Genomic DNA, 11,890 nt, shown 5'->3' on the forward strand with positions numbered 1-11,890 from the left:
CCTTAGAACATATATTGAATTGTTTTGTTTAATTTCTGCTGTAAATCCGATGGAGATATGTGGATTTGAAGTACAATGAAGCAGGTTTTAATACCTCTGTTGTAATCCTTATTGATGTGTGTGAGCTTCGTGCATGAATGAGTTCATCCGTTGTCTTGCCCGCACGCATTGTTTTGAATTAACGTAGGAGTAATATTTGGCATTTCAAGGCAATCTGATGGCATAATCTGCATCATTGTTAAGTACTTCTCGTTGTCGCCGCCCACTCGTCTCCTCACCTGCTGCTACTGGTTTGGACTTGGAGATCTGATAATCATTAAACCTCACTCTAAATATTGGCACCCAGCTTCGTTGGAATAATCACTCCCTCGTCTTCTACATTGTAGAATGTTTATGGGTGGATGAACATTGTTCTCTTTCATCAAGGCTTACAGAACCTCAACAAAAAGGCTTAGGGGCCGAAATTGAAAGATTTAAAAGAAAAGAATTACTTATTTTAAGTTATTGATTGTTAGATCTTGAAAACCATTCTTTGCAAAGAAACTTCCAAAGATATTTTGGACTTCATGAATACAAAATGGTTCTTTCAAAGTGAAGTGTGCATAACTTTAGGCCTTAAAAAGGGACTCTGAGTTCTTCAAATGAAGGATAGTGAGTCCTTTACAAACTATTATGCACGAACTATGAGAATCTCAAATAATTTGTGATTTCATGGGCGATGGGTGTCAACCATTGTTTAGAAGATATTGTGGTCCTCATCGAAATATGATTATCTTGTCTGTTCAATTGAAGAATATAAATTGGAGCATCCATGTCTTGAATAGAAGCCCAACCTTTTCTATTAAAAACATGACACTAGAAGAGGCTGGGAGTGGAAGAACAATTGTAAATCACTTCCGAATTTCAGGTTGTATTGCTTATACCACCTAATTTAATTTTTATTACTTGGAGCGAATATTATAATTTTTATTTTATTTAAAAAAAATTCATTATTAGTGATTATTGTCTTAGTTTTCTCATACACCTTTTGGTGTAACCAATAGATCATATTTATGTCCAACAATTATTCTCGTTCGGCTTTTGTTTTGTGTACATGCTGTTTATATAATGAGTAATATGCTCAGGCTCGTTTTTGAGATTTTGGTGGTCTGGGAAAAATTTAAAAATTAGGCTTCTAATAACATATATTAAAAAATGAAGAGTATACAAAAAAATTATTTTATTTATAAATTATATTTTTCAAATATTTTATTAAATGCCCAACTACTTCCACAAAACAATTTCTACAAGCATTTCTAGATGCAAAATCACTAATAATAGTGTCTACATCAATATGATCTAACATATTTTTCTCAATACATAAAATGGTTAGATCGTTCAATCTTTCTTGTGAAGTTCACGACCTCAAATAAGTTTTCAACAATTTTAACTTCGAAAAATTTATTTCAGTAGATGCAACTGTCACCGACATAGTTAAGAGAATTCAGTAAGCAATTGAAACATTTGGATAACAATATGCAACTTTGACAAACTTGAGAATTTCAAATGATGACATCAACTCATTTGGCAAAGTCTTTTGCAACACTTTCAATTCTGAAAAAAGATCTTCTGCATCAATATTAGACAAATCATTATGAGAAAAAATAGTCTTAAAATTTATGCAAGATTTTCTTAATTTATCTTTTGAAATCAAATAAAAATCCAAAAATATTATCAAATAACTTTAATTGTTCAAATCTATTTTTTTAAAGAAGTTATAGCTAAATCTACAACGACAAGAAAATAATTAATTCGAAAAGATTCCTCAAGTGATTGTACTTCTTCTTCATCATCATTCTCATCTTCTTCTAAATATATGTTGCTTTGTTGGAAGCGATTGTTTTATATTCATATCAAATGTAAGGCTTTTGGTAATTTCCATCTCAAATCCTTCATTTCTATATTTCTCAAAGATTAACATTACACTTTCCACTTCATTAACTGTAGTTCCAATACACATGGATGTAGATTGGAATTTCTTACTCTCCTTATTAATAGTTAATAAAATCTCATACCAAATCACCAACCTAAGTAAGAACTCAAAACTTGGAACATAATTAGCTAAACTTTTTGCTTCACTTTTTGTTTTGGCATCTTCACCTCTACAATTATATAATGCCAACAAAGCTAATTTTATTTGAGGTGCTTGAAATCTAATAGCTTTAACACTTTTTATTAGATTCTCTCATCGAATATTACATAAAAATTTCACTATAAAATCTTTAACATTATCAACTAAAATCTTCCATTTTTTTAGTACTTGTAAATTCTATGTATATATGTTGCACAATTTTAAAAAATGAAATAGCTTTCAATCAAGAATAAGCCATGTTCGATAGAGTGAGATTAAGACTATGACAAGCACATGACATATATAAAGTCATTGGATTTATTTCAAGTAACCTCTTTTGAACCCCTTGATGTTTCCTTTTCATATTAAAACTATTGTCATAACCTTGACCCCTAATATCATTAACATCTAAATCAAGTGACTTGCATATACTTAATAATTCATTAAAAAGATCCAATTCAGATGTATCATTTACATTTAAGAACTAAAAAAACTATTTTTTTTCATTACTTGACACATTTACACATCGTACTATCAAATTCATTTGTTCTTGATGACTCACATCTGGGGCACAATCTAGGACAATAGAAAATATTTTACCTCTTTAATAATCCTTATTATAGAAGTTTAAACACTATGGTACAATAGAGAAATCAACTCATTTTGAATTTTAGGACCAAGATAGTGATAATGAATTTCTTTACTTTGGATACCTCTAACATGATCTTGCATTATTAAATCAAATTCAAATATCATTTCAATTAAACCTAAAAAATTACCATTACTATCATCATAAAGTTTTCCACTTGATCCACAAAAAATTAAATTATTTATGGCAAGATATTTTACAACTGATATTGTTCTTATTAAAACTTATCTCCAACGTTTTTTTCTTTTGAAATTCCTTCTTGCAAATCTTTATTAATACCTTTATTTTCCCCCCTAATCTTATTCTTGTTTCATTCCAAGTATCTTATTAGTCATATGCTCAATATTATTCTCATGTTGTTTGAGCCTCTCACTCAAATACTTTCAATCATCCATTTCATTGTTTATTAAAAGACTTTTGTTATTTTGAGAAGTGAAAAATTTACAACAAAAATCATATACTTTATTCACGTGTCTATAGTAAACCAAACATTTTGTATCAAGAGTTTCTCGATTGCTCAACTTTCTAGAAAGATAGGAATATGAAAATTTTCTAGAAAAACTATCATTAGGAAATATGAGATTCAATTATCTAAAGGGCCATTTTTCAATCAAAATATCTTTGATTTTAGCATCAAGAACATCCCAATTTCTAGGATCATATATATCAAAAGAAGGAATTATGTGCTTATCAATGTTAATATTAATATTTGACTCATCACATACATTATTCGAATTAGTAATATCTTCATTGAGGGAATTTTCATCATTCAATTTTTCATTAGAATGCTCAATATCATCTTCATCTGCGTCCTATCTATCATCATCCAAAGACTCTTCTACTCGTTTAGGAAAAAAATTATCTAAAGATCCTTTTTGTGATTGTACTAATTCTTGTGTACGTTTTCTTTTCTTATTGTACTAATTCTTGTGTACGTTTTCTTTTCTTTCTTTTTTTCACTATCGAAAATATGTTTTCGCGGCAACATTATGCTATAAAAGTATGAAGAAAAAAATATAGAATGATATCACCAGAGTCCTCGTCGTTGAAGTTTGGTTGCTTTGTCTCACTTTTAGATAAATTAATCGACGATGTAATATACTTTCACCTATATTATCATAATTAACAAAAAAAATTAAGAAAATATAATTGAAAACCACAAAGTATAAACATAACAAAAAATTCAGAATATACAAAAATAAAATCAAAGTAGTCATAAATTAATAAAATATATTTACGTTAGTTTGGGCGACTTTTAACCTTTGTATCTTGATGGTTGAATAACACAAAATAGTGGCGACTTTGATCACTTTCTTCTACAAATTCAATATCTTAATCACCTTTAAACTCCAATATATAATCCCACACTCAATAAAAAATTTCTTTATTTTGAAATTCCATGTTCAAATTTTAATACAAAAATATCAAAAGAGAAATACCATCTTTAAAAAATACAATCCAAACAAAATAATAATTTTTAAGCATACTGTTCATTATATAAACAACATGGACATAATACAAAGGCCAAAAGAGAAAATAACCGTTGGACAAGAGTATGATCTACTGGTTACACCAAAAAGAGCATGGGAAAACTAAGACAAAAATCACTAGTAATGACTTTTCTTAAATAGAATAAAAATTAAATTAATATTTACTTTAGAAATTTTACTTTTGGATATCTTTTTGCTTTTATTTCTTGGCTCTATTATGGTGGGTCATCCTTTATTTTTATTAATAATACCATTAGTCGATACACTTTATCAAAAAAGAAAATTATACTTTTAGGTTGCTTTTACAGCTGTAATTTTTTATCTTTGTGTCGTTTCATTAATTAATGTCAACACCAATATTTAGAAAAAAAAGTAAGTTTAATCATTAATTTGTTATAACTTAAGATTGAAAAAAAAAACTTAATTTTAACTTTTTGATTGGGGACCTGGGCAAGTATCTCTCCTGTCCAGGCCCAGATACAGGCCTGAGTATGTTTAAAAAATTATTATTTTGTTTGGATTATATTTTTAAAGCTGGTATTTCTCTTTTAATATTTTTATATTAGAATTTGAACGGGTAATTTCAAAATAAAGAATTTTTTTTTGAGTGTGGGATTATAGATTCGAGTTTAAAGGTGAATTAAGTTATTGAAATTCTAGAAGAAAGTGATTAAATTCGTCATTGTTTTGTGTTATTCATCCATCAAGATACAAAGGTTAAAGGCCACACAAACTAAGGTAAATATATTTTATTAATTTATGATTTTTCTTTGATTTTATTTATGTATATTATGATTTTTTTATGTTTATACTTTATGGTTGTCAATTATATTCTATTAATTATGATAATGTACGTGAGAGTATATCACATCGTCGTTTAATTTATCTAAAAGTGAGGTAAAGCTGCTAAACTAAAATGACGAGGAATCAAGTGCTATCATTCTACATTTTTTGCTTCATATTTTCATAGTATAATGTTGCCACAAAAACATGCTTCCGGTAGTAAAAAAAAAAAACAAAGAAAACGAACACAAAAATTAGTGCAACCACAAAAGAGAACTTTAAATAAATTTTTTACTAAACAAGTAGAAGATTCTTTGGATGATAGATCAGACGTAGATGAAGATAATATTGAACATTCTAATGTAAATTTGAATGAAATAATTCCCTCCATGAAGATACTACTAATTCGAATAATGTACTTGATGAGTAAAATATTGATGTTGGCATTGATGAGCACATAATTCCTCCTTTTGATATATATGATGCTAGAAAGTGGGGTGTTCTTGATGCTAAAACTAAAGATATTTTGATTGAAAAATGGCCCATTAGAGAATTGAATCTTATATTTCATAAGGATAGTATTTCTAGAATTTTTTCATATTCATATTTTTCTAGAAAGTTAAGCAATGGAGAAACTCTTGATAGAAAATTGTTGGTTTACTCTAGACACATGAATAAAATATATTGTTTTTGTTATAAATTGTTCATTTCTCAAAATAAAAAAGTTCTTTTAACAAAACGATGAAATGGATGATTGGAAGCATTTGAGTAAGAGGCTCAAACATCATGAGAATAATATTGAACATATGACTAATATGAATACTTGGAATGAAACCAGAATAAGATTAATAAAAAATAAAGGTATTGACAAAAATTTACAGGAAGAAATTTCAAAAGAAAAATAACGTTAGAGACAAGCTTTAATAAGAATAATATCAGTTGTAAAATGTCTTGTCAAAAATAATTTATCTTTTCGTGGATATAGTGAATAACTTTATGAGGATAGTAATGTTATTTTTTTCGGTTTAATTGAAATGATAGTTGGATTTGATTTAATAATGCAATATCATGTTTTTTTAAAAGGTAAATATATGATTGATTATGACGGAATCATACAAGAGAGGGGAACAATAATATTAAAAAATCTCTTTAAGCTTAAGTGGAGGAAAAAGAGTGTTCATGTCAATGCTATATGAGTAGAATTCGTCCAAAATGGAAAACTGCTTATAATTACAACACCATAAGCAAAACCCCCAACCAACGACAGAAAAACACAGCAGCCAAACTCCCTCCGAATACTAACATTCCAAGCATCCCATACGCAAAGCACGAAGACCAACCCCTCAGAAGAACAAATATACTTGACAAGGATATCCATCAAGACCACAAGATTTAGCGACAAACCGATTAAAAAAAACATCAAGGGGGAGGATAGACCCCGACGCCAATACAAGCAACATCACAAAGGCATCTACAGACGAATGACCAACTAGAGACACAATTACAAACTAATTAACCCATTTAGTTTAGACCCATGAATCCAGGGGCCTAGATTTCTACGAAACCAACAAAAACTTGTTAAGGAGCAGCTTTAGGGCCAAACTTAAGCAGGTCCATACAACGATTGATGTCAGCTTTTGCGAGAATATCTACACCACAATTCTGTATATCAATAAGGTTTATACTCCAACTGAACTTACTGCCTTCAAGTATGCAGGAAGCTACAAGATCTTTAAACACAACAAGAGTGCTATTTGGCTTCCGGATCCAATATAACACGTTGTTAAAGTCAGATTCCACCTCAAGATGAGGCAGCTTTGTCCATTTAAACTAGAATAAATCTTGAGAGCTTCCTTAACAGCTAGCAGCTCAGCCTTAGCTGGGTCAGAGGGGCCAATAGACTTTGAAAACTCGACAACTATAGAGCCCAAGTGATCCCTTAATACACCACCAATCCCAGCTTGACCGAAGGATCCGTGGACTGCACCATTTGTACTGAATTTCAATCGACCTGGAGAAGGGGCCAGCCAATCCGAAGACTTGCCCAACGTTTTTATCGTCGAAGGCATTGACAACGCAGCAGGATTAGATAAAATCGGTTATTGAAACATTGGAACCATGCCACTTTGCTCAGTACCACTAGCCAATCCTAAGCAGAATAATGTCAAAGATCACATCTTCATGAAAGGACTTCCCTCTAAAGATAACTTCATTCTGGCTAAGCCACACAGCCCAAACTATTGCACAAAACGCCATGATCCAAAAGGGTTTCATCTTAGAGGAGGGGCAACAACCGATCCATAACGAACCTTTCACGCTTTTAGGGAAAGCACATTTGATATTCCAAAAGTCTAGCCACCTGCACCACAATTTTCAAACAAAAAGACGAGAAAAATAAATGGTAAACGGCCTCCTCGTTGTTAGAACAGAAGATACACTCAGAAGCTCTTCCAATCCCAATACCCCTTTTTGCGGGTTCACTTTTAGTTGGAACACGTTCATGGATAAGTTTCCACACAAAACATTCAATATTGAATGGGACAAGATCACACCAAATTGACATCCAACGCTTATCCTTCTCTCTATCCTGCACACAACTAAGGCCAAGAACTCTTTCGTAGTATACATGCCAGAAGAGGAGTTAGCCCATCTAATACAATCTAAAGGAAGAGTGCCAAACCTGGAGTTTTCAAGAACGTCATTAAATAGATTCCATATATCGTGCTCTCAGTCGAATAAGGGCCTTCACAGGGCAATGTCCCATACCCAATTATTGTTTGTCCAAGAACCAAATTCTGCTATCTTACCAGTCTTCTTTACTGCCAAAGCAAAGACACGGGGGGAAAGGGCTTTGAGACACGAACCATCCACCTAATTATATGTAAAAAAATCCTACATTTGCCCATCGTCGACGCGAAAAATTATATTAGAAAAAAAAGGATCACTAACGATGTGAGTAGGTTCCAAGTAGGGTTGTAAAATCGGGTAATCGTTCAGGTTTCAGTCGGATCCTGGCAAGTCGGGTAAAATCAGATACATGTCAAGTTAGGTAAATTTGACACCAGATCTAGATCGGGTTCAGGTCAGGTCAAATCAGTTCGGGTTATTTTCAGGTTGATTTGACACCAGATCCAGATCAGGTTCAGGTCAGGTTATTTTCAGTTCGGATCGTTGCCAGGTCAAGTCAAAACAGTTCAGGTCCGAAACAGTTAAAAAGCAGGTTAATTCGGGTTCGGATGGACTTCAGGCGGATCTCGTTCAGACCGGGTAACATCATTGGCAGATAAAATTCAGGTCGAATCTCTATCAGATACGGATTGAGTTCAAATCGAGTTATTTTTTATTTTTGGATTAATTATTTTCGTCTTTCGTGAACGTTGAATTGCAATTTGTAATTGTATATGATTTAGAGTAAATTACTAAGAATATAAATAATCATGGTTCAATTTTATGAAAAATACAAATTTAAGAATTAAATTGAACAAATATGAAATTACAAATAAAAATTTAAATAAATTAAACAACACACATTGATGAGGGATCAAATCGAAATAATTTTAAATAATGAGGTTGAAATTAATACAAAAAAAGTACTAAATTATACCCATTTAAAAGTTATGGGCCAATTAAAAAAATAGAATTAAGTAATAAGTATGGATCAATTTCATATGCAAATAAAATTTGGAGGACTAAATTGAACAAATATGAAATTACAAATACAAATTTAAATAAATTAAACAACACACATTGATGAGGGATCAAATCGAAATAATATTAAATTGTGATGTTGAAACTAATACAAAAAATACTAAATTATACCCATTTAAAAAGTTATGGGTCAATTTAAAAATAGAAATAAGTAATAAGTATAGGTCAATTTCAAATGCAAAATTTTTTTGGAGGACTAAATTGAACAAATATGAAATTACAAATAAAAATTTAAATATATTAAACAACACAAAAGGGATCAAATCAAAATAATTTAAATTTTTGAGGTTGAAATTAATACAAAAAAGTACTGAATTATACCCATTTAAAAAGTTATGGACCAATTTAAAAATATAAATAAGTAATAAGTATGGGTCAATTTCAGGTGCAAATAAAATTTGGAGGACTAAATTTAACAAATATGAAATTACAAATAAAAATTTAAATATATTAAACAACACAAAAGGGATCAAATCGAAATAATTTTAAATTTTGAGGTTGAAATTAATACAAAAATGTACTAAATTATACTCATTTAAAAAGTTATGGGCCAATTAATAAATATAAATAAGTAATAAGTTGAGAAAAAAATTAAAACAACTAATTAATATATATATATAATATAAACTATATAGTTTATATATAAAGTATATGTATTATATATATATATTATGTATAAAGCATAAACTATATATACCATGTATAAACTATAATACTATATAGTTTATATATGAACTATTGAACTATATAGAAACTAAATAGTTTATATATAAATTATATATGAATTATATATAAACTATACAATTTATATTTATATATTATGTATAATTATAAATAATATATATTGTATAAATTATATAGTTTATTAATATAAATTATATAGTTTATATATATATGTGTGTGGTTTAGGGTTTAGATTTATATAAACTACATACTATAATTTATATTTATATACTATATACTATATTTTATACTATTTATATAAACTATAGTTTATATTTATATACTATATATATGAACTATAGTTTACATATGAACTATATATATAAATATATATATACTAAGGTTGATATTTATATATGAACTATAGTTTACATATAAACTATCATTAATATTTACATATGAACTATAGTTTACATATGAACTATATATATAAACTATATAGTTTACATATGACCTATATATATATATATATATATATATATATATATATATATATATATATATATATATATATATATTATAGTTGATATTTATATACTATATAATTTACATATGACCTATATATATATACTATAGTTTATATTTATATACTTTATATTATATATATATAAACTATATATACTATATAGTATAATTTACATATGAACTATATATAAAAACCCTAAACCCTAAACTCTAAACTATACATTATATAGTTTATTAGTATATATAAACTATATAATATATATAGACTATATGGTATATATAAACTATACATTATATATAAACTATATAGTATATATAAACTATATATTATATAGTTCATTAGTATATATAAACTATATAATATATAGTAGTATATATAAACTATATATTATATAGTTCATTAGTATATATAACCTATATAGTATATGGTATATACAAACTATATATTATAAAATTCATTAGTATATATAAACTATACAGTATATATAAACTATATATTAATTTATTAATATAAACATATATATTAATTGAAAGAATTAAAAAATATATAAGGATCAAATTGAACAAATTTTAAATATGAAGCTTAAATTAATAACTTATAACATTAAATTTGGATTAAATTGAAAAAAATTGAAATATGAAGCTTAAATTAATATATTAAATCATTAAATGTGGACTAAATTGAATAAATTTAAAATTAAGAGACAACAATACAATGTCAAATGAAGTTAAAAAACACGCGGGTTTTTTCCTCGCTTAAGCCACAAGGCTACCCCAACTGTGGCGCCACAATCAGCATCATTTCCCGCCTGATGATTTTAACATAACCATGGCTTCTTTATGGTTGTCCTCTGAACTATTGTCATCAGAATCTCTGGGACCGATGGATTCCTTCTCCAGATGATTTTCCTCACCTGAGCCTTTGTTTCCCTCGGTCGAACGGGTAGATACATGCGAGGCGTTTGCAGTTTGTATGAGAAAAGCTACATTCAACATGATCTGCGAGGAGCTCGAACCGGCGGTGATGAAGAAGAACACGATGCTTCGAGATGCGATCCCGGTCCGTCAGCGCGTGGCGGTTTGTATTTGGATAGGTATAGCTAGATTTGAAGACAACGATTACCCTTCTCTGTTTTTGCAGAAATAATTGGTTTGAATTTAAATTTAATATAATCGAATAGGTAGTAAACAATGGTTTGGGCTTTGCTTCCCGTCGATCCTTCTTCAGGCAAGTAAAGCTTAATTGAAGTGCTACTATTGCTTCATTTTTACGTTGCATTATTTTCAAGACTAAAACCCTATTCCATTTGGGCAGCTGAAGAAATAGGAGAAGAAGATAAGTACTATATTTTCAAGAACGGAACGTATACTGTGGGTCGAAAAGGTTATCGAATTTGCTCTCTTTCACTTTCTTTTCTTTTCTTTCTGTGAGGAAATTGTTAGATTCTAATTTTTGTTTTTATTTTTCTATATTGGGGTTTGCTCTCCTTTCCTTTGTGTTTTGATTTGTTGAAGGGTGTGATGTCATCATTCACAAAGACAAGGGCATGTCCAGAATCCATGCTCACATAATGGTCGATGGAATGACTCAATCATATCAAGTTACAATCAAAGATTTGTCCAAGTACGGGACATTCATTAACAAGAATCTCACTTCTAACAAGAAAGTTCATCAATTTCCTAATAAATAGACCTCTCTGGAAGATGGGGACCTTCTTTCTTTGGAACTGGAAATGCAACCTTAAGATACTGTCAATTTAACGATTCCTTTATTTCAATGAATTCAGTGATTTTGTACCGAACAACTAAATCCTCTCGCCCCTTGTATATGTTCAGGTTCTCTTATGTGCCCCTTGTATTCTACATCTGCTGTGCTGAGGCCTCCCAGATGAGTCATTATCTTGAGGACAACGTTTCATCCATTGGTTAGTTAAAATTTATCGTTTTGGCTTCAATCTTCAT

At 29.3% G+C, this 11,890-nt stretch overlaps 1 protein-coding gene across 1 annotated transcript; it reads left to right on the forward strand.

The window, feature by feature from the left end:
- Positions 1–11,074: 11,074 nt before the first annotated feature.
- LOC120160102 (nijmegen breakage syndrome 1 protein-like) lies at positions 11,075–11,663 on the forward strand. The gene is made up of 3 exons (XM_039170545.1): positions 11,075–11,156; positions 11,244–11,312; positions 11,444–11,663. Exons 1-3 carry the CDS (start codon positions 11,120–11,122, stop codon positions 11,617–11,619), a joined length of 282 nt encoding a protein of 93 aa, XP_039026476.1. The 5' UTR covers positions 11,075–11,119; the 3' UTR covers positions 11,620–11,663.
- Positions 11,664–11,890: the final 227 nt, after the last annotated feature.

The sequence above is a fragment of the Hibiscus syriacus genome, unplaced genomic scaffold (assembly GCF_006381635.1).
Source record: "Hibiscus syriacus cultivar Baekdansim isolate YM2019G1 unplaced genomic scaffold, ASM638163v2 tig00111390_pilon, whole genome shotgun sequence".
Lineage (NCBI taxonomy): Eukaryota > Viridiplantae > Streptophyta > Magnoliopsida > Malvales > Malvaceae > Hibiscus > Hibiscus syriacus.